This window comes from Scomber scombrus, chromosome 22 (assembly GCF_963691925.1).
Source record: "Scomber scombrus chromosome 22, fScoSco1.1, whole genome shotgun sequence".
Taxonomy (NCBI): Eukaryota; Metazoa; Chordata; class Actinopteri; order Scombriformes; family Scombridae; genus Scomber; species Scomber scombrus.
This window is the reverse complement of record NC_084991.1, coordinates 24,180,806-24,204,724: the sequence shown is the minus strand read 5'-3', so window position 1 is coordinate 24,204,724 and position 23,919 is coordinate 24,180,806. Positions and strand designations below refer to the sequence as shown.

At 44.2% G+C, this 23,919-nt stretch overlaps 1 protein-coding gene across 3 annotated transcripts in view; it reads right to left on the bottom strand.

Annotated features, from left to right (window-relative positions):
* Nucleotides 1-610: 610 nt before the first annotated feature.
* Nucleotides 611-23,919, bottom strand: part of cped1 (cadherin-like and PC-esterase domain containing 1) — a 28,742-nt gene continuing 5,433 nt past the window's right edge. For all 3 annotated transcript variants that reach the window (XM_062443449.1, XM_062443451.1, XM_062443450.1), the window contains 19 exons: nucleotides 22,541-22,635; nucleotides 22,278-22,356; nucleotides 20,564-20,648; nucleotides 19,153-19,300; nucleotides 18,543-18,673; nucleotides 17,939-18,011; nucleotides 17,185-17,550; nucleotides 16,870-16,974; nucleotides 16,395-16,519; nucleotides 16,283-16,308; nucleotides 15,759-15,945; nucleotides 14,765-14,933; nucleotides 3,084-3,183; nucleotides 2,857-2,993; nucleotides 2,506-2,726; nucleotides 2,321-2,422; nucleotides 1,486-1,573; nucleotides 1,200-1,346; nucleotides 611-865 (listed from right to left, as the gene is read on the bottom strand). In XM_062443449.1, coding sequence (XP_062299433.1) covers nucleotides 656-865; nucleotides 1,200-1,346; nucleotides 1,486-1,573; nucleotides 2,321-2,422; nucleotides 2,506-2,726; nucleotides 2,857-2,993; nucleotides 3,084-3,183; nucleotides 14,765-14,933; nucleotides 15,759-15,945; nucleotides 16,283-16,308; nucleotides 16,395-16,519; nucleotides 16,870-16,974; nucleotides 17,185-17,550; nucleotides 17,939-18,011; nucleotides 18,543-18,673; nucleotides 19,153-19,300; nucleotides 20,564-20,648; nucleotides 22,278-22,356; nucleotides 22,541-22,635 — 2,594 coding nt within the window. In that variant the 3' untranslated portion in view covers nucleotides 611-655. The remainder of the gene's footprint in view (nucleotides 866-1,199; nucleotides 1,347-1,485; nucleotides 1,574-2,320; nucleotides 2,423-2,505; nucleotides 2,727-2,856; nucleotides 2,994-3,083; nucleotides 3,184-14,764; nucleotides 14,934-15,758; nucleotides 15,946-16,282; nucleotides 16,309-16,394; nucleotides 16,520-16,869; nucleotides 16,975-17,184; nucleotides 17,551-17,938; nucleotides 18,012-18,542; nucleotides 18,674-19,152; nucleotides 19,301-20,563; nucleotides 20,649-22,277; nucleotides 22,357-22,540; nucleotides 22,636-23,919) is intronic.

The following is a 23,919-nucleotide window of genomic DNA, read 5'->3' as shown; positions in this document are numbered from 1 at the left end:
TTTGACATGTTGAGGAGCATTCAGTCTTACTTTTGGTAAAAAATGGTGCAAATGTCATTTCAAATTATATAAAACCAACAAAAATACTAAATGTACATTTTAACAAACCTGATGCTGCTTTTAAATCTAGTTTAACTGATTTATGAATTCATCATCTTACCAACACTTATTATCTCTGAGCTTTATGTGCAGAGTAGTTAGCGTTTGATTCAGTATCAGATATTAACGGCAGGATGAAACTCTGTGACATCACAGCTGGGCCACAGATGTTAATAACAGAACATTAAGACGCTGCTTTAATAAGTGAGCAGCTTCATCGTGGCCTTCATGCTTTATTACAAACTACTTATGTGTATAAAACGTGTTGAGCTTCAGCAGCTGGTTGGAACTAGGAGAACTAATCACATTAATAAGTGAATCCACTTTAAACAGCTGCTGCTCAAACCAACAGGCTTCATTAGAAACGTTATTTACTGCTAACAGCTGAATGTCAGATAATCACAATCTGTCGTTTCTCTTCTGTTAAAAATAAAGAAAATCTTTGGAGTTTGGAATATTTCACTTCTGTAGAGACGCTGAAGAGAGATTCTGTCTTTCTCACGTGCACACACACACACACACACACACATAAACACACACACACACACACACTCTCTCAGGTGTTTCTGGGACAGAGGCGGCTCAGCAGGATCTCAGAGTACACCTGGTTCACTGGTCCTCTCACGTGATAGGACGAGACGTTAGGCCCCGCCTCCTGGTTAGTGTTTGGCGCGGCTGATTGGCTGCTGAGTGCAGGTTCAGGTCTGGTTCTATTGGTCGTTGACGTCGCGTCGCCTGGAGACTCAGAGGACGATAACTTTTCCACCTGGTGAACAAACACAGTCAGATATCAGCTGGTGACTAGTTTCATTATTAACATTTAATACATCGCTATTAAAATTATATTATTTGAGTGAAGTTTGGTCTAAAATGAATATTCATGTTATCAACCAGGAAACGTTGAAGTATTTAATGAAATCAGTTTGACCCAATGAATGAATGAATGAATGAATGAATGAATGAATCAATGAATGAATCAATGAATGAATCAATGAATGAATCAATGAATCAATGAATCAATCAACGAATCAATGAATAATAAAGCTTGTATTAGTGTAAACAGGAAGCTGCTTCCATAAAGCTGTGAGTGAGATGATGACCTCATGGAAGTGGCATGCACATCGGCCCTGCAGGAACTCCTTATATCGACCCATCGTGATGCCAAACGTGTCGATCACCTCGTACCCATGATGCTTTGCTCTGGTGATGATGTTGCTGTTCTCTTGGTGCAGATGTTGAATTTCTCTCTGAGATCAAACAAACAACCAAAGCGGATCAAACAGTGTGATCAGACATCATGCTTCATCAACAGGAAGATGATGATGATGATGATGATGATGATGATGATGATGATGATGATGATGATGATGATGATGATGAACGTACCAGACTGAGGGATCGGATCCCGTCTACAGGAAGGTGGAAGCCCATTCCCAAAGACTTCACCACCACCAGGATCCTGCTGAGAGACTCTCTGAGGAAGAGCACAGCAGCAGATATTATTATTATTATTATTATTATTAAATTAATTGATTAACTAACTTATATATATATTATATATTTATTTGTGTGTGTGAGTGTGTGTGTGTGTGTGTGTGTGTATGTGTCTGTGTGTGATGCATTCACTGTGTGTTACCTGAGATTAATAAAACAGCATCACAAAGGTAATATTAATATCTAGAATAGTTTCTAAGCTGATTTCATCTTCGCTGGCTGAAGATATTTTAGATGCTTTTCTCACGTTTGTGTTGAATCTGGAGAGAAACAGTCAGTAAACCTCCAGAGTCTCATCAGCAGCTCTGAGCTGCATCTCATTCACTCAAACTGTGTTTATTAATATATGGAGCCAAGATGCACTACACTATGATGCTGAGATTATGAAGAGTGTGTGTGTGTGTGTATTACACTGTGTGTGTGTGTGTGTGTGTGTGTGTGTGTATTAATCTGTGTGTGTGTGTGTTACTGTGTGTGTGTGTGTGTGTGTTTATTAATCTGTGTGTGTGTGTTACTGTGTGTGTGTGTGTGTGTGTGTGTGTGTGTGTGTGTGTGTGTATTAATCTGTGTGTGTGTGTTACTGTGTGTGTGTGTGTGTGTGTGTGTATATGTGTGTGTGTGTGTGAGTGTGTGTGTGTGTGTGTGTGTGTGTGTGTATATGTGTGTGTGTGTGAGTGTGTGTGTGTGTGTGTGTGTGTGTGTGTGTGTGTGTGTGTGTTACTCTCACCTGTCCAGCACCTCTCTGACTGTCTCCAGGTGATTGGTGTTGAGCCACTGGACTCCTCCCACTACGAGCACAGTCAGGTGGGAGTTCTGCAGAGGTCGTGACCTGCGGAGAGGTCACACAGAGGTCACACAGAGGTCACACAGAGGTCACACAGAGGTCAGTCATCAGCTGACCCTAACCCTCACCTGTGCAGCAGCTGCAGCAGCGCCTGTCTGAAGGTGGGTCTGAGCTTCCTGTCCAACCAGAACTGAGGATAGTATGAGTAGCCAATCAGAGAGCGGCCCTGGTTCAGCTTCCTGTACAGCAGCGTGCTGTGAGCTCGCTCCCAGTTCACCAGGCTGCAGTTCAGACGCTCCGCCAAGAAGTACATCATCCCTCTGTTAGTGGAGTCCCCGAGGAACAGCACCTGGATCACATGGGATCAACTGGTGATCAACTGGGATCAACTGGGATCATCTGGGATCAACTAGGACCACACACACACACACACACACACACACACACACACACAGTCACATGGGACCACCTGACCTCACCTTCCTGTCTGTCATGCAGTCCTGCAGCAGGGGTCGGTCCACTAACGGGTGATAACAGCCGTCTGGTTGCCAGGCAACCTCCCTCCAATCACACGTCCTGTTGTCAGAACAGCTGAGACACGGAACCACCCACCGACCTGAGACAGGTGAGACAGGTGAGACAGGTGAGAGACAGGTGAGACAGAGAGACAGGTGAGACAGGTGAGACAGGTGGAGCAGAGACAGACCTGGTTCATGTCCTGAGCTGCAGGTCTGTAATGGACTCTGAGACCAGACGAAAGACTCCAGACCACAAGACTGATCAGGCTGGACCAGCAAACCACAGTCCTGCAGGAGAGACAGGTTATTTATATAACTAGTGATTATCATCATTCAGGATTTTAGGATAAAAAATGAGTCAAACATGTTTATTAGTTTTCAATTTTACATCAAGAACAAATTAATACCAGGTGGGGAGCTCTGGTCCTCTGCAATGAGGCCAACCAGGAAGTAACTTAAAACTGCATTCTATCAAAAGGCCACCAGGGGGCGACCGTTTTGGTGTCAAAAGGACTTCCGTCTCTATACAAGTCAATGGAGAATTCACCAACTTCTCACTTGATTTCTAACCTCAGTAAACGTTTTCAAAATGTGTTTATGGTCTCAATCGCTAGTTTAAAGCCTTCTTCAATGCAGTATGATGTTCATTTGGGACATTTTGGCCTCCCTGATTTTATATGTGACGATAAAGCAGGGTATGCATTAGGGCGTGGCTACGTGGTGATTGACAGGTTGATTGGTTCACAGGTTCAGGAGGGCGCCTCATGCTCCTCCTGATGCCCATATAAGTAGAATCCCTGTTTTTATTTTTCCCAGCATGCACCTGAAATGTTCAAGATGGCGCTGCTCAGATCCGATACTATTGGCCTCCGAGCAGCAGTCCACAAACCAATGGGTGACGTCACGGATGTTAAGTCCATTATATATACAGTCTATGATTAACACACATTGGCTCAGTTACACACATATAACATCACACATGGACACACACACATCAGGTATCCAAAGGCAACAAAAAATGTTTTAAGAGTTAGATTATTTATGTTTCGTAACATTTCTGAAGAAAAGTTTTTTCCTCTCAAATCTCCAGAACGAGACTGAACAGGATGAAAAGGTTAAATCAAGGCTTCTTCTTCTTTTCATCCTCCTTTCTTCTTCTTCTTCTTTTCATCCTCTTTTCTTCTTCTTCTTCTTCTTTTCATCCTCCTTTCTTCTTCTTCTTCTTCTCTGTTGTGTCAGCGAGCGTCAGCCTCGGCTGCTCAGAGGTCAGAGGTTAGATAAACCCGACCAGCTCAGCGCCGAGGCCCGTGGGAGCCGCCACGTCTGGCCCCGACATCAGAGCCTCCGCCGTCACACACACACACACTCCTCTTCTTCTTCTTCTGCTGCGGCGAGGTTTCAGCGCGGCGGCGTCACATTCTGCACGTCAGCGTCGCAGCTCACAACAAAGTGACACAAGAAAACTTAACAGGGATTTTCTTGTTCGTACCTGTGTGTGTGTGTGTGTGTGTGTGTGTGTGTGTGTGTGTGTGTGTGTGTGTGTGTGTGTGTGAGCTCAGAGCTTCAAACAGCCGAAGCGCTGAGACACCGAAACACACCACACAGGAAACGGGAACGCAGCGACAGAAAGAGAATAAATCAGTTATTAAAAGTGTTGCTAATGAATTTAAATAAGTTCAGCTGTAGAAATTAATAAAAGCTGCAAATAAAGAAAGTCTTCAGGAATTTTAGCTCAAATGAATCAAAAGAAAAGCTGAGAGACAGAAAATGGAAATATTCATAAAACGAATAAAATGTGTTTAAAATGGTTCAGTGATGTTTATATTAGTGTCCATGTGGTTTATTTAAATTTAAAGGGTTAAAATGTGAAAATAAACGTATGAATAATTTGCACACATTCTTTTTTTGTGGACCCAGCATCAAATTTCTGCTTTTAATCCATTTAGAGAGAATATATTAGAGGATTATGAAAAATGTCTAAGTGGTGTAACCATAAAAACTTTGTACCAAATAATTCAACTTGCTTAAAAACAGTAAATTCTCAATAAAACACCATATCAACTAGTTTGGCATGATCTTACATTATGACTTTATATTAAATAAAGGTAATGGAATACAATTGTTCTACATATTACATTTACTCTGGTTACCATGGTAACCCTAACCCATGATCTTACATTATAACTTTATATTAAATAAAACTAATGGAATACAATTGTTCTAAATATTACATTTACTCTGGGGAAGCATGTTTCTTTCTTTCCCTCTCTTCTTCCTCCATTAATCTTTCTTTCTCTCTCCTCCTACTTATTGTTCTTTCTTTCTCTTTTCCCTTTTTCCTTTCTTTATTCCTTCCTTTCTTTCCTTCTCTTCTTCCTCCTCTTCCTTCCTTCCTTTCTTTCCTCCTACTTCTTTCTTTCTTTCTCTTCCTCCTCTTTTATCTTTCTTTCTTACTTTTTCTTTCTTCTCTTCCTCCTTTCTTTCCCCTTCTCCCTTGTTTATATTTCTTTCTTTCTTTCTTTCTTTCTTTCTTTCTTTCTTTCTTTCTTTCTTTCTTTCTTTCTTTCTTTCTTTCTTTATTTCTTTCTTTCTCTCTAGGAGGATAAAATATGTAATATTTATCATTCTTTTGTGGTTACACCATTTGACATTTTCAGGAGCATTCAGTCTTACTTTTGGTAAAAAATGGTGCAAATGTCATTTCAAATGATATAAAACCAACAAAAATACTAAATGTACATTTTAACAAACCTGATGCTTATTTTAAATCTAGTTTAACTGATTTATGAATTCATCATCTTACCAACACTTATTTATTAATGAATCATTGATCAGTCGTTACAGACATTATAGAGCTCAACATAATTAAATTTATAAATAATTTCACTGAATATAAACAGTAAACATTTAAAAGACAATAAAAGAATGAAATGATATTGATTAATTAAAGCAGATGAATGTATTCTTTAATAAATAATATAATTAAAACTATATTGAGCTTTAAAGCGTTTTAACTCTCATCTTATTATTTAAGTCTTTATTTTAACTGGAATAAAATGTGTTTCTCTTTATTTAACACTGAGTTTTGTGTTTTTCAGTCGGAGACGAACAGAAGAGAACAGAGGAGGTCAAAGGTCACAAAGGCTCTGCCAAAACATTCTGTTCTGTTTCACTGAGGAATGAAACACACACACACACACACACACACACACACACACACACACACACACACACACACACACACATACACACATATACACACATATACACACACACACACACACACACACACAGTAACACACACACACAGTAACACACACACACAGTAACACACACACACAGATTAATAAACACACACACACACACACACACACATATACACACATACACACACACACACACACACACACACACACACACACACACACACCTTTCATTAACATTATTACTGCGATCTAACTGTACTACAGTAAAGTACAAGTACCTCAAACTACTACTAGGTACTTGTACTTTACTGTAGTACAGTTAGAGGTACTTGTACGTATCAATAGTATCAATAAAGTTGAGTTAAAGATCTCTGTGGAAATAAAACAACATGATTTCCTTTAAAAAAGCTGGCGAGCACATTTGGGACAGTTCTGTTTTTTTAAAGGATTATTTAGGTAGAAATGTTTAAAATGATCTTTCTGTTGGCAAAGATCAGCTTCTTCTGCTTTCCAGTGTGATTTATGGATGAAGGTATGATGGATGTTGGATCGTGACTCGACTGTCAGAGTTGATTTAGATCACAGCAGTGAGCAGAGTGTTTACATTCAGAGTCCAGACGTTTATGGGAAGCTGAGTCAGCGGAAACACACCTGGAAAACAGAAGCTTTAACCCTTTCATTCACACAGTAATCCTTTCATATTGTTTGTTTTTAGTCTTTAAATAAGGGAAACATCATGCTAATATACTTTTCTTTAATGTACTGTATTTTGAGACGTGGACCTAATCAATATGTTTTATTAAGATTTAAACATTTACTGGATCAAATGGTTTGAACACAGTAACGTTAACCTTTCTGTCGTCCTCCCGGGTCAAATTGACCCCGTCTGTTTTGACTGTTCCTTCTTTCCTCCGTTCCTTCCTTCCTTCCTTCCTTCCTTCCTTCCTTCCTTCCTTCCTTCCTTCCTTCCTTCCTTCCTTCCTTCCTTCCTTCCTTCCTTCCCTCCTTCTCTCTTTCTTTCCTTCCCTCCTTCCTTCCTTCCTTTCCTTCCTCCCTTCCTCCCTTCCTCCCTCCCTACTTCTCTTTCTTTCCTTCCCTCCTTCCTTCCTTCCTTTCCTTCCTCCCTTCCTCCCTTCCTCCCTCCTTCTCTCTTTCCTTCCCTCCTTCCTCCCTCCTTCCTTCTGTCTTTCTTTCCTCCCCCTACCTTCCTCCCTTCCTTCTTTCCTCTGTCCTTCCTTCCTTTCTTTCCTCCCTTGACTCGAGGACACCAGGAGGGTTAAATAACTAAACAATAAAAAACATTTCAGTCCCAGAAAAACATATACAATAAATATTTTATTAAAATCTTGATTAATTAGTTTATAAAATCCTTTATAGTTGAAACAATCTATTTATTTTAACCTGTTTAACTCTGAGAGTAAAATGATTAAATATATTCCTGAGCTCATTGATGCTTCTCCTCCAACATTTTGACTTTATGATGCAATATGTGAAAATAACAGTGAGAGTCAAAAATGAGATTCAATGTGATTCTACATGACTTCCATGCATGAAAGGGTTAAATGATTTATATACAGCACATGTTCCACTAATTAACTGCTAGAAGTCATCACATGGATTCATATTCAATTACAACTTTCCACAATTCTTCAGTTTGTGTCTGAGGAACGAAGCCTCCAGGAATATCTAATAATATGCAGATGATCTCTTCTTATACATTAACATGTCATAACGACAGTAAATGAAGTGTACACTCAACACCTGTAACACTAAGCTGTGATCCTGCAGCTTCTCTCTCCAAACATTAGAAACATGTTTGGTTATGTGTTCCAGCGTGTCTGAGAGCTTCCAGCAGTGAAATACTCGGCTGGGTTTCAGTGTGAATATGTTGCAATAAAACAGCTGGAACACACAGAAGGAAAGAATTCAACTCCAACAATCATTCCTCCCCAAAGAGCAGCAGGAATGCAGATCAATTCAAACCAGAAGAATCTGACTTTAACAGTTTCCCTTCCTCACAGCTTCTCAGCATCGACACAAAGGAGAGATGGAGCAGTTCACGCAGCTGTTTATCCAACACAGAGTGATGAACATTGATTCTAGGATCAAAAACTAACAGCAACATCACTCAGATTGTGTGTCTGCAAACAAATCAGCAGTTAAATATCACTTCTGAATGCAGAGTCACATCCTGTAATACAGTGAATAACAGCAGAGCTGGAGGGAAATCAAACATGCAGAATAATAACTAGCTGCTGATTTAACCCTCTGCAGTCTGCTTCAGTCTGCTTCATTTATACAGACCACTCATTTAAACATTCCTTACATCACTAATACAGACCACTCATTTAAACTTTCCTTACATCACTAATACAGACCACTGATTTAAACTTTCCTTACATTAAGTCCATTGACATTAAGTCTCTGCTTCATCTCCACCCACCAATGACACAGAGAGAAGGGAACATTAAGTCTGTGCTTCATCTCCTCCCACCAATGACACAGAGAGAAGGGAACATTAAGTCTCTGCTTCAACTCCTCCCACCAATGACAGAGTGAGACAGTGACATTAAGTCACTGCTTCATCTCCTCCCATCCAATGACGCAGAAAGACGGGGACATTAAGCCTCCTCTTCATCTCCTCCCACCAATGACACAGAGAAAAGGGAACATTAAGTCTCTGCTTCATCTCCTCCCACCAATGACACAGAGAGAAGGGAACATTAAGTCTCTGCTTCATCTCCTCCCACCAATGACAGAGTGAGACGGGGACATTAAGCCTCTGCTTCATTTACTCCCACCAATGACACAGAGAGACGGGGACATTAAGCCTCTGCTTCATCTCCTCCAACCAATGACACAGAGAGACGGGGACATTAAGCCTCTGCTTCATCTCCTCCAACCAATGACAGAGTGAGACAGGGAAATTAAGCCTCTGCTTCATCTCCTCCCACCAATGACACAGAGAGACGGGGTCATTAAGTCTCTGCTTCATCTCCTCCCACCAATGACACAGAGAGAAGAGAACATTAAGTCTCTGCTTCATCTCCTCCCACCAATGACACAGAGAGATGGGGACATTAAGCCTCTGCTTGATCTCCTCCCATCAAAGACAGAGTGAGAAAGTGACATTAAGTCACTGATTCATCTCCTCCCACCAATGACAGAGTGAGACAGTGACATTAAGTCTCTGCTTCATCTCCTCCCATCAAAGACACAGAGAGACGGGGACAATAAGCCTCTGCTTCATCTCCTCCCATCAAAGACACAGAGAGACAGGGACAATAAGCCTCTGCTTCATCTCTTCCCACCAATGACAGAGTGAGACGGGGACATTAAGCCTCTGCTTCATCTCCTCCCACTAATGACACAGTGAGAGACGGGGACATTAAGCCTCTGCTTCATCTCCTCCCACCAAAGACAGAGTGAGACGGGGACATTAAGCCTCTGCTTCATCTCCTCCCACCAATGACACAGAGAGACGGGGACAATAAGCCTTTTGCTTCATCTCCTCCCACCAATGACACAGAGAGACAGGGACATTAAGTCTCTTCTTCATCCCCTCCCACCAATGACAGAGTGAGACAGGGACATTAAGCCTCTGCTTCATCTCCTCCCACCAATGACAGAGTGAGACGGGAATATTTAGTCTCTGCTTCATGTCCTCCCATCCAATGACACAGAGAGACAGGGACATTAAGTCTTTGCTTCATCTCCTCGCACCAATGACTCAGAGAGAAGGGAACATTAAGTCTCTGCTTCATCTCCTCCCACCAATGACACAGAGAGAAGGGAACATTAAGTCTGTGCTTCATCTCCTCCCACCAATGACAGAGTGAGACAGTGACATTAAGTCTCTGCTTCAACTCCTCCCATCCAATGACGCAGAGAGACGGGGACATTAAGCCTCCTCTTCATCTCCTCCCAGCAAAGACACAGAGAGAAGGGAACATTAAGTCTCTGCTTCATCTCCTCCCACCAATGACACAGAGAGAAGGGAACATTAAGTCTCTGCTTCATCTCCTCCCACCAATGACAGAGTGAGACGGGGACATTAAGCCTCTGCTTCATTTACTCCCACCAATGACAGAGTGAGACAGTGACATTAAGTCACTGCTTCATCTCCTCCCATCCAATGACGCAGAGAGACGGGGACATTAAGCCTCCTCTTCATCTCCTCCCACCAATGACACAGAGAGAAGGGAACATTAAGTCTCTGCTTCATCTCCTCCCACCAATGACACAGAGAGAAGGGAACATTAAGTCTCTGCTTCATCTCCTCCCACCAATGACAGAGTGAGACGGGGACATTAAGCCTCTGCTTCATTTACTCCCACCAATGACACAGAGAGACGGGGACATTAAGCCTCTGCTTCATCTCCTCCAACCAATGACACAGAGAGACGGGGACATTAAGCCTCTGCTTCATCTCCTCCAACCAATGACAGAGTGAGACAGGGAAATTAAGCCTCTGCTTCATCTCCTCCCACCAATGACACAGAGAGACGGGGTCATTAAGTCTCTGCTTCATCTCCTCCCACCAATGACACAGAGAGAAGAGAACATTAAGTCTCTGCTTCATCTCCTCCCACCAATGACACAGAGAGATGGGGACATTAAGCCTCTGCTTGATCTCCTCCCATCAAAGACAGAGTGAGAAAGTGACATTAAGTCACTGATTCATCTCCTCCCACCAATGACAGAGTGAGACAGTGACATTAAGTCTCTGCTTCATCTCCTCCCATCAAAGACACAGAGAGACGGGGACAATAAGCCTCTGCTTCATCTCCTCCCATCAAAGACACAGTGAGACGGGGACATTAAGCCTCTGCTTCATCTCCTCCCACTAATGACACAGTGAGAGACGGGGACATTAAGCCTCTGCTTCATCTCCTCCCACCAATGACAGAGTGAGACGGGGACATTAAGCCTCTGCTTCATCTCCTCCCACCAATGACACAGAGAGACGGGGACAATAAGCCTTTTGCTTCATCTCCTCCCACCAATGACACAGAGAGACAGGGACATTAAGTCTCTTCTTCATCCCCTCCCACCAATGACAGAGTGAGACAGGGACATTAAGCCTCTGCTTCATCTCCTCCCACCAATGACAGAGTGAGACGGGAATATTTAGTCTCTGCTTCATGTCCTCCCATCCAATGACACAGAGAGACAGGGACATTAAGTCTTTGCTTCATCTCCTCGCACCAATGACACAGAGAGAAGGGAACATTAAGTCTCTGCTTCATCTCCTCCCACCAATGACACAGAGAGAAGGGAACATTAAGTCTGTGCTTCATCTCCTCCCACCAATGACAGAGTGAGACAGTGACATTAAGTCTCTGCTTCAACTCCTCCCACCAATGACACCGAGAGACGGGGTCATTAAGTCTCTGCTTCATCTCCTCCCACCAATGACACAGAGAGAAGGGAACATTAAGTCTCTGCTTCATCTCCTCCCACCAATGACACCGTTAGAGACGGGGACATTAAGCCTCTGCTTCATCTCCTCCCACCACTGACAGAGTGAGACAGGGACATTAAGTATCTGCTTCATCTCCTCCAACCAATGACACAGAGAGAGACAGGGACATTAAGTCTCTGCTTCATCTCCTCCCACCAATGACAGAGTGAGACAGGGACATTAAGCCTCTGCTTCATCTCCTTCCACCAATGACACAGAGAGAAGGGGACATTAAGCCTCTGCTTCATCTCCTCCCACCAATGACAGAGTGAGACAGTGACATTAAGTCACTGCTTCATCTCCTCCCATCCAATGACACAGAGAGACGGGGACATTAAGCCTCTGCTTCATGTCCTCCCACCAATGAAAAAGAGAGACTGGGACATTAAGTCTGTGCTTTTTCTCCTCTCACCAATGACACAGAGAGAAAGGGACATTAAGCCTCTACTTCATCTCCTCCCACCAATGACACAGAGAGATGGGGACATTAAGTCTGTGCTTCATCTCCTCCCACCAATGACACAGAGATACTGGGACATTAAGCCTCTGCTTCATCTCCTCCCACCAATGACAGAGTGAGACAATGAAATTAAGTCACTGCTTCATCTCCTCCCATCCAATGACACAGAAAGATGGGGACAATAAGCCTCTGCTTCATCTCCTCCCACTAATGACACAGACAGAAGGGAACATTAAGTCTCTGCTTCATCTCCTCCCACCAATGACACAGAGAGACGGGGACAATAAGCCTCTGCTTCATCTCCTCCCATCAAAGACACAGAGAGACAGGGACAATAAGCCTCTGCTTCATCTCTTCCCACCAATGACAGAGTGATACGGGGACATTAAGCCTCTGCTTTCTCTCCTCCCACCAATGACAGAGTGAGACGGGGACATTAAGTATCTGCTTCATCTCCTCCAACCAATGACACAGAGAGAGACGGGGACATTAAGTCTCTGCTTCATCTCCTCCCACCAATGACACAGTGAGAGACGGGGACATTAAGCCTCTGCTTCATCTCCTCCCACCAATGACAGAGTGAGACGGGAACATTAAGTCTCTGCTTCATGTCCTCCCATCCAATGACACAGAGAGACAGGAACATTAAGCCTCTGCTTCATCTCCTCCCACCAATGACACAGAGAGACGGGGACATTAAGCCTCTGCTTCATCTCCTCCCACCAATGACACAGAGAGACGGGGACATTAAGCCTCTGCTTCATCTCCTCCCACTAATGACACAGAGAGACGGGGATATTAAGCCACTGCTTCATCTCCTCCCACCAACGACAGAGTGAGACGGGGACATTAAGCCTCTGCTTCATCTCCTCCCACCAATGACACAGTGAGAGACGGGGACATTAAGCCTTTGCTTCAGCTCCTCCCACCAATGACACAGAGAGACGGGGACATTAAGCCTCTGCTTCATCTCCTCCCACCAATGACAGAGTGAGACGGGGACATTAAGCCTCTGTTTCATCTCCTCCCACCAATGACACAGAGAGACGGGGACAATAAGCCTTTGCTTCATCTCCTCCCACCAATGACACAGAGAGACGGGGACATTAAGCCTCTTCTTCATCTCCTCCCACCAATGACAGAGTGAGACAGAGACATTAAGCCTCTGCTGCATCTCCTCCCACCAATGACACAGAGAGACGGGGACAATAAGCCTTTGCTTCATCTCCTCCCACCAATGACACAGAGAGACGGTGACATTAAGCCTCTTCTTCATCTCCTCCCACCAATGACAGAGTGAGACAGGGACATTAAGCCTCTGCTTCATCTCCTCCCACCAATGACACAGAGAGACGGGCACATTAAGTCTCTGCTTCAACTCCTCCCATCAATGACACAGAGAGACGGGGACATTAAGCTTCTGCTTCATCTCCTCCCACCAATGACAGAGTGAGACGGGGACATTAAGCCTCTGCTTCATCTCCTCCCATCAATGACACAGAGAGACGGGGACATTAAGCCTCTGCTTCATCTCCTCCCATCAATGACACAGAGAAACGGGGACATTAAGCCTCTGCTTTCTCTCCTCCCACCAATGACAGAGTGAGACGGGGACATTAAGTCTCTGCTTCATGTCCTCCCATCCAATGACACAGAGAGACAGGGACATTAAGCCTCTGCTTCATCTCCTCCCACCAATGACACAGAGAGACGGGGACATTAAGCCTCTGCTTCATCTCCTCCCACCAATGACACAGAGAGACGGGGACAATAAGCCTCTGCTTCATCTCTTCCCACCAATGACACAGAGAGACAGGGATATTAAGCCACTGCTTCATCTCCTCCCACCAATGACAGAGTGAGACGGGGACATTAAGCCTCTTCTTCATCTCTTCCCACCAATGACAGAGTGAGACGGGGACATTAAGCCTCTGCTTCATCTCCTCCCACCAATGACACAGAGAGACGGGGACAATAAGCCTCTGCTTCATCTCCTCCCACCAATGACACAGAGAGACGGGGATATTAAGCCTCTGCTTCATCTCCTCCCACCAGTTACACACAGAGACGGGGACATTAAGTCTCTTCTTCATCTCCTCCCACAGCACTTTCTCACTCCAGGCTCCAGCTTTTGGAGTTTTTTGTCACCGTTGCACCTGCTGCTCGATCTCTCTTTCTTGCCCCCCCCATCATGTTGAGTCTAGAAACCGAACCTCCTCACAGTGACCTCTTCAGGATTTGGCTGAGATCTGCATCTCAGTCATTGTTTGCTGACCTTTAACCTCTGTATTTGTTCCTGCTAGCTGGATGTTGTCTCTCCTTGGTGCTAACAAGGCTGGTCAACCTTAACCCTCATTCAGCAACAATGGGTCCTGGTCTTTGGCTCCACTTGTCTGATCTGATGTTAAGGTGCCATGTTGAGAATCCCTCCACACATAGCTGGTGACTTGTTGTCCCCTGATGTCTTCACAGGTAAGACTCCTCTCTGCATCTCAGAGCCACAGCGCTAAGCTAAACTCTGTTTCCATTGTTGTTATCAACGGTTTGATCCTGACTGAAATATTATTATTCATCAGTTCAAGGTTGTAAAAATGTAGTTTCACAGTTTATTCACAAGAATCCAGCAGAAAAATTCAGGAGATGACCGAGGACACCTGCCACATACTTTGGTTGCCGTGACAACAGCCAATCATCCTCCTCATTATGACATCACCGCCACTCAGCAAACAGCTGACCTACCTGCAGGAAGCTGCACGTCACATGATCTCCGAACATGGGCAGGCTGGGCTGGCTCTCGCGGTACACATGCACAGTGTAGATTGTCATGACAACAGGCTCTGGCTCACCGCCGTCCGTCACCAGGATGCTGATCCTGCTGTTGCCGAGGCCGACGGGGATGTTCGCCATCCTGAAGACACAAAAACGTTAACAATTATAATCATTGTATTTATTTTAGATCATGATGTAAATGATGATGATTGAGCTTCATTTCCACTGAAGGTTCTTTTCATCATTTTATGCCTCAGTCTCACATTTTTCACTCTATTCTAGTCTAACTTTTTATTATTGTCTTTGTTTAACCTTCATGTCGTCCTCCAGGGTCAAATTGACCCTGTCTGTTTTGACTGTTCCTTCTTTCCTCCCTTCTTTCCGTCCTTCCATCTGTCCTTCTCTCTTTCTTTCCTTCCTTCTTTCTTTCCTCCACCCCCTTCGTTCCTTCTGTCCTTCCTTCCTCCCTCCCTCCTTTTCTCTTTCTTTCCTCCACCCTAAATTCCTCCCTTCCTCTTTTCCTTTCTCCCTCCCTCCCTCCCTCCTTCCTTCCTCCCTTCCTCTTTTCCTTTCTCCCTCCCTCCCTTCCTCCCTTCCTCCCTTCCTCCTTCCTTCCTTCCCTCCGTTCTTTCCTCCCTCCCTCCTTTCCATCCATCTTCCTTCCTCCCTTCCTTTCTCCCTCCCTCCCTCCCTCCCTCCCTCCTTCCTCCCTTCCTTCCTTACTCCCTTCCATCCTTCCTCCCTTCCTTCCTTGACTCGAGGACAACAGGAGGGTTCATTTTATGTTTTAATTTATGTTTGTTTTATTTAATTTTCTTTTTAGTGACAGATATCAGTTCTATAAAACACGTGTATGTAGAAAAATAATAATAATATATGTAGATATTATCTAAGTCCATAACAGAAAAGATGAATGTATGTGTTAGTGTTTCAGGGGTCGGGGGTCAGAGGTCGGGGGTCTCACCTTGGCCCTCGGTGTTCGTCCAGGTGAACCCTGCAGGCCGAGCTGATTGGCTCTGGTCGGATCCGAACCGTCAGCGTGTCAAAGGTCACCTCGGCCCAGTACTCCTTCACCCGCGGGCTGAAGGGCGGGACGAGCGTGAGCGGCGGGTCGGTGTAGATCTGTCTCAGGTGGGGGTCCGAACACACACCTGCAGACACCAGCCAATCACAGAGCTTCACAGCAGCGGCTCACATACTGTTCAGGGTTCAATCTGACGCATTGTTACATTTAAAAGATATAAATATGTTTTACTTTTGACGACTTCTTTGAGTTTTTGATGCATATTTATTCAGAAATCCCCAAAAACATTGTTGCATTCTTCACATTTAATAGAGTTCATGTTTTCCTCCATAAACCAGAAGTGTAAACACTGAATAATAAACTTTCTGAAAGCTTCAAGAAGGATGAATCAGCTTATTATCTGTGACTGATGTTGTATTTATAATCAGAATATTGTGACAGATGTTAAAATGTCTCATCTTTACCTTCAGCTGCCTGCGTCTGCTGACGTCTGCAGGCGAGAGAAGTTTGTTAGCAGTGAAACGAGACGATGTGACGAGTTTACGGATGTTTGTACTGAAGGAATTCACGTCTCACCCATCGCTGTGACTCCTCTGCAGCTCGTAGTAACGGCCGATTCTCAGCAGGAGGTCAGAGACAGTCAGACCAGAGGAGGAGGAGGAGGAGGAGGAGAAGGAGGAGGAGGAGGTGCTCGGATACAGCTACAGACAGAGAGCAAGCATCATTTCCAAGAAGTCGTATCAATCAGACAGACGGAGAGAAACAGGCCGACATCACTGTTTATCTATATGTAGTTTTAATGGCTGATAGTGTAGAAATGTGTTTATTGTGTTTATGGCTCATAAATAAATGTTATGTGTCTAAGCTGCTGTTATAGATCAGTGTGAGCTCCCCTGCTGCATCAGGCAGGTGTTTACTGATGTGTTCCTGTTCATGCTGACTAATGAAATGGGTTCAAAATGTACGTTTCACTCTAGTGACAGTGTGAAGAATTCAGAATTAACATAAATAAGTAATTAAATATTAAAATATGAAAGGATGGATTTATTACCAGCTGAAAGGCGGAAGGCATCTTCATCTGCCGCTGAAACTGAAGCAGAAGAAGAAGTTCTTCTTCTGACAGACAGACGCCGGGTGTCCCTCTGCAGCCACCATACTGAGAGGAGACGATCGTTAATATTCAGGACAGAAAACACATCAAATGATCCTTTAATTTAATATTCAGATTCTAAATTATCCTTTAATTTAATATTCAAATTCTAAATTATCCTTTAATTTAATATTTGATCTTCTGATCAATCATCTGTTTTTATTATTTGTAGTAATTATTAATGAATAAAGACATGAAGACAGGACAGAGACTCACCTGTCCACCGCCTGTCAGGTGAGTCTCTGTCAGGTGAGTCTCTGAGGACAGGTGAGTCTCTGAGGACAGGTGAGTCTCTGAGGACAGGTGAGTCTCTGAGGACAGGTGAGTCTCTGGGGACAGGTGAGTCTCTGGGGACAGGTGAGTCTCTGACAGGTGAGTCTCTGACAGGTGAGTCTCTGGGGACAGGTGAGTCTCTGACAGGTGAGTCTCTGGGGACAGGTGAGTCTCTGACAGGTGAGTCTCTGACAGGTGAGTCTGTGAGGCCAGCAGGAAGTGGAGCGAGTCCTCCAGGATCAGGTCTTTGGTGATCTGCTGGTCGAAGGTTTCTCCGCTCAGAGCTGAGAAAGTTAAATCAGCGTCAACCTGGAGACAGAAACACATCACAGCGTAACAATGTTGACGCTGAGGAGATGCTGACCCCTGCTGGACGTTCAGCAGAAACACAACTGAGAGGAGGAGGAGGAGGAGGAGGAGGAGGAGGAGGAGGAGGAGGAGGAGGAAGAGGAGGAGAAGGAAGAGGAGAAGGCGGAGGAGGAGGAGGAGAAGGAGGAGGAGGAGAAGGAAGAGGAGAAGGCGGAGGAGGAGGAGAAGGTGGAGGAGGAGGAGGAGGAGTCTGTGTTTGTTAAATCAGCGTAACCATGGAGACGCTGAGGAGATGCTGACCCCTGCTGGACGTTCAGTAGAAACACAACTGAGAGGAGGAGGAAGGTGTGTGTGTGTGTGTGTGTGTGTGTGTGTGTGTGTGTCTCACCTGGATGATAACAGGTGTGATCAAGCCGCTGAACAGCAGAGTGAAGGTGAGCAGCTGGTAACACAACACACACCTGAAACACAATCAATCATCAATCATTAATAATCTATCACACACACACACACACACACACACACACACACACACACACACACACACACACAGTCTGTGACAGTCTCTTTAGAGGGAGAAGTGGAGGCTGGCTGATTAAATCTTATATCACAATATTTTATACCAAACTCCTCGATAGCGATGGTGCAACAATATTGTAGAGATGAGTGTCGGTGCCTTCATTAAGGAGGAGGAGCAGGAGGAGGAGGGGGAGCAGGAGGAGGAGGAGGATGAGGAGGATGAGGACGAGGAGGAGGAGGAGCAGTAGGAGGAGGAGCAAGAGCAGGAGGAGGAAGAGGAGGAGGAGGAGGAGCAGGAGGAGCAGGAGGAGGAGGAGGATGAGGAGGAGGAGGAAGAGGAGGAGGAGGAGGAGCAGGAGGAGGAGGAGGATGAGGAGGAGGAGGAGGAGGATGAGGAAGAGCAGGAGCAGGAAGAGGAGGAAGAGGAGGAAGAGGAGCAGTAGGAGGCCCAGACAGATTATTTATTTATTTACCTGTTTGGTGTTTCTGCTCTCTGATTGGTCGACACTGCAGCGTGTAACACCTCACCTATCACCTGCTTCACCTGCCCCAGAGCATCATGGGAGGATGTCTGTCCAAACTGCTGCAGCAGGAAGTCCCTGATCTGAGGAGGAGGAGGAGGAGGAGGAGGAGGAGGAGGAGGAGGAGCAGGAGCAGGAAGAGGAAGAGGAAGAGGAAGAGGAAGAGGAAGAGGAGGAGGAGGAGCAGGAGGAGGAGGAGGAGGAGGAGGAGGAGGAGGAGGAGAGAGAAGAGGAGGAGGAGCAGGAGCAGGAGCAGGAAGAGGAAGAGGAAGAGGAGGAGGAGGAGGAGGAGGAGGAGGAGGAGGAGGAGGAGGAGGAGGAGGAGGAGGAGGAGGAGAGAGAAGAGGAGGAGGAGCAGGAGCAGGAGCAGGAGCAGGAGCAGGAGGAGTAGGAGGAGCAGGAGCAGGAGCAGGAGGAGCAGGAGGAGGAGGAGGAGAGAGAAGAGGAGGAGGAGGAGGAGCAGGAGCAGGAGGAGGAGGAGGATCAGGAGGAGGAGCAGGAGGAGCAGGTTAACCAGCAGGAGCATCACAGATTGTCTCTGAATGATTGACAGGTGTGTTACCTTAGTGGGACGTCCCTTTCCCTCCTGATTGGTCGTCACTACGCTGATGTCATGCAGGAAGGAAGTGAGCGGTCTGAGTGATGTCACCAGGACGTAAACATTCACCATGGCAACCAGGCCAGGAAGTGGGGCTCCCACAGGTGAATGACTGTCAAAGATACACACACCTGATACACACCTGATACATACACACCTGTAGACATTAACACACACCTAACACACACCTGTAGACATTAACACACACCTAACACACACCTGTAGACATTAACACACACCTGTGGACATTAATACACACCTAACACACACCTGTGGACATTAATACACACCTAACACACACCCGTAGACATTAATACACACCTAACACACACCTGTGGACATTAATACACACCTAACACACACCTGTGGACATTAATACACACCTAACACACACCCATAGACATTAATACACACCTAACACACACCTGTAGACATTAACACACACCTAACACACACCTGTGGACATTAACACACACCTAACACACACCCATAGACATTAATACACACCTAACACACACCCATAGACATTAATACACACCTAACACACACCTGTAGACATTAACACACACCTAACACACACCTGTGGACATTAACACACACCTAACACACACCCATAGACATTAATACACACCTAACACACACCCATAGACATTAATACACACCTAACACACACCCATAGACATTAATACACACCTAACACACACCTGTGGACATTAATACACACCTAACACACACCCGTAGACATTAATACACACCTAACACACACCCGTAGACATTAATACACACCTAACACACACCCGTAGACATTAATACACACCTAACACACACCCATAGACATTAATACACACCTAACACACACCCGTAGACATTAATACACACCTAACACACACCCGTAGACATTAATACACACCTAACACACACCCATAGACATTAATACACACCTAACACACACCTGTAGACATTAACACACACCTAACACACACCCATAGACATTAATACACACCTAACACACACCTGTAGACATTAACACACACCTAACACACACCCATAGACATTAACACACACCTAACACACACCCATAGACATTAATACACACCTAACACACACCTGTAGACATTAAAACACACCTAACACACACCCATAGACATTAATACACACCTAACACACACCCATAGACATTAATACACACCTAACACACACCCATAGACATTAATACACACCTAACACACACCCATATACATTAATACACACCTAACACACACCCATAGACATTAATACACACCTAACACACACCCATAGACATTAACACACACCTAACACACACCTGTGGACATTAACACACACCTAACACACACCTGTGGACATTAACTCTCACCTGTCGGATGCTGCTGAATCATGAGGAATGTGCAGCTTGTGATTGGTCGATCCACAGGCGTGTCGTCTCATTGGTAACTCAGATCCTGACAGACACAGAAACATAAACACAGGTGAGCCGTTACCTTCCTCATCAGTGAACCACCTGGACTCTCAGCTGCTGCTCATCACTGATCAAGCCTGTATATCTGCTCCTTTATTTAATATAAAGTTATAATGTAAGATCATGCCAAACTAGTTGATATGGTGTTTTATTGACAATTTACTGTTTTTAAGCAAGTTGAATTATTTGGTACAAAGTTTTTATGGTTACACCACTTAGACATTTTTCATAATCCTCTAATATATTCTCTCTAAATGGATTAAAAGCAGAAATTTGATGCTGGGTCCACAAAAAAAGAATGTGTGCAAGTTATTCATACGTTTATTTTATCATTTTAACCCTTTAAATTATAATAAACCACATGGACACTAATATAAACTTCACTGAGCCTGATACAGCAGCTTTCAAGCAGGTTAGTTCAGCTCAGAGATTCACAGACCTCTGATGATGATGATGATGATGATGAAGATGATGAAGGTGAGACATAACAGATATAGCTAGTTGAATGCATGAGAAATAAAAGTAGTGAAAATATAATGTGTAAAGTAATCTGCAGCAGTCCTTCACACCTGAACTCTCCTTCAGTGACACTTTAAGACACTTTTCAGACTTTGGTCCAATCAGAACTGAGTTAATGTTCACAGCCTGACGATGCTCTGCTGAACTTCATCATCTTCATCATCTACAGTGTGTATATGGTGTGCAGTGTGAGGTGAGTGAATGTGTTGGCTGCAGCCTGCCTCAGCTCTGTGTGAATGTGATGCATGTGCAGTAATGGCCAGCAGAGGGCAGCGTGGCTCCACTGATGGACATCTGCTCTGTTTCAGCCTCACGTGTTTAAACTCAACTTCCAACATGTCTCCAGCAGGATCTCTCATGTATCTGCAGCCACAGCGCCATCTGGTGGTCTTTCTGTGCATTACACGCCTCATACCAGCAGTTAATATTCCCCAGAAAGTTTCAATAGATTTAGTGTTTGACACAAAGTGAGCTCTGCCAAACAGCTGACCTACAAAGGGTTAACTGCTGTTATAGAAGTAAACTGTTCTATATATTTATAATAACTGACATGTTTATTACATTTAACTTCATTAAGCCTCACATACTGTTCATATTCAGGCATCTCACACTATCCCCTTATAATCAGTCTCTATACATCATGTTAGAAGCTCAAATCATTCATAAATACCTCATCAGTTATTAATAAACAGCTGATTCATTCATTAAGCTTTCAGGGAGTGATGAGACACATATCTACAATCACACAATATCATGATTCACCTGAGATCATGCTGTCAGTGAATGATGTGTTTCTTAATAAATGAGTCAAACACTCAACACAAACATGTTTGTTTCTTCTCTCAAATGTAAAAAAGGATCAAATTAGACCCTGAACAGGAAGTAAAGGGTTAAAGTGAACATGTGATATCAGCTGATTGATCATTTATAATCAGAACTTTGACTGTTTGAAGCTGTTTAATCACTAAAATGTAAAATGATGATTGTTAGAGCGCCACCTTGAGGTCAGTCAGTGTTACTTTATATGAAGTTAGTGGAAATAACAAACCACCTGTAATACTGGAGGAGAAGAAGAAGAGACGTTCAGACTCACCTGACAGGTGAGTGAACAGCTGACAGAGACCAGAACCTGCATCAGAGAACGCCTCCATCAGACCAGGCATCAAGTTCACCTGAGGACACACACACACACACACACACACACACACACACACACACACACACACACACACACACACACACACACACACACACACACACACACACACACACACACACACACACACAGACACAGGTGAGCTCAGGTGACCCTCAGCCGGGCTGTGATTGGCTGCAGCAGGTGTGCAGGTGTCTCACCCTCTGCTGAGGCTGTAGGTGACTGAAGGAGATTCTCCTCAGACAGCTTCTCTCTGCGCTGCTCAGACACAGCAGCAGGCTCCACCCACCCACACCTGTAACCATGGAAACACACAGGAAGTCAGGCTCCACCCACCCACACCTGTAACCATGGAAACACACAGGAAGTCAGGCTCCACCCACCCACACCTGTAACCATGGAAACACACAGGAAGTCAGGCTCCACCCACCCACACCTGTAACCATGGAAACACACAGGAAGTCAGGCTCCACCCACCCACACCTGTAACCATGGAAACACACAGGAAGTCAGGCTCAAATCATCTGAATTCCTTCACATTTGACCTTAAACTCACATTTATTATTATATTATATATTATTATTATTCCAGATGTTGATTGATCAGTTCTAATATCCTGAGAGGTTTTCATTGATTATATAAACAGTTTAAGGTCGTTTAAAAACACATTATTATTAATCTGGGATGAAGCTGAAGTTACACCTGAATATAAAATGTAAATGACAGTTTAACGGATGAATGAAGATATGAATGATAAAGTGTATTTTAAAGGATTATCTGCTGAGTTTAAAATGAGCCAAAAAACACAAAAACCTTCATTTCCACCTTAAAGCAGCTTCAGTCACGCTTCCTGCACGTTTAAAGGCTTTTAAAGGGATATTTACACATTTATGCTTTTATTTAAAACCTCTTTAAAACTTGTTATTTAGATTCATGAAACTTCACTGATGAACTTTTATGCTTTTAAAGAGATTTAACTTCTTCATAATGTTGAGTTACAGTTTATATGTTGAATGTCTTTTAAGTTTTTCTTCAGAACAAAAGAAAGATTTTGAGAGGTTGAGTTTCTGCTCGCCTGACCAACATGTGAGGTCTGAACATTTAAACAGGAAGCAGGAAAGAGTGTGTGTGTGTGTGTGTGTGTGTGTGTGTGTGTGTGTGTGTGTGTGTGTGTGTGTGTGTGTGTGTGTGTGTGTGTGTGTGTGTGTGTGTGTGTGTGTGTGTGTGTGTGTGTGTGTGGTAACATGTGGTAGTGATTGTGGATTCACAGGAAATGTTCTGCTGTGTTTTTTGGCTGCAGTGAGTATATTTTTATTCCCAGGATGGCGAAGTCATGACCCTCCCCACCCTGCCTCTGATTGGCTGACTCTGATATTCTAACCTTTACCCTTCGTAACCATAACAACTGTGACTGTCACTCATTCTTATAGTCCACCAACCCAACAGAAAGCAGAAAGCAGCAGCCTATTAGAGGCAGAGTTGGGCGGGTTATAACTTCACCATCCTAGGAAAGAAAGTGCTGCAGTGTGTTTACATTAATTTATATAAACTGAGTCCTGGTTCAGTCTAATTCCTGGAT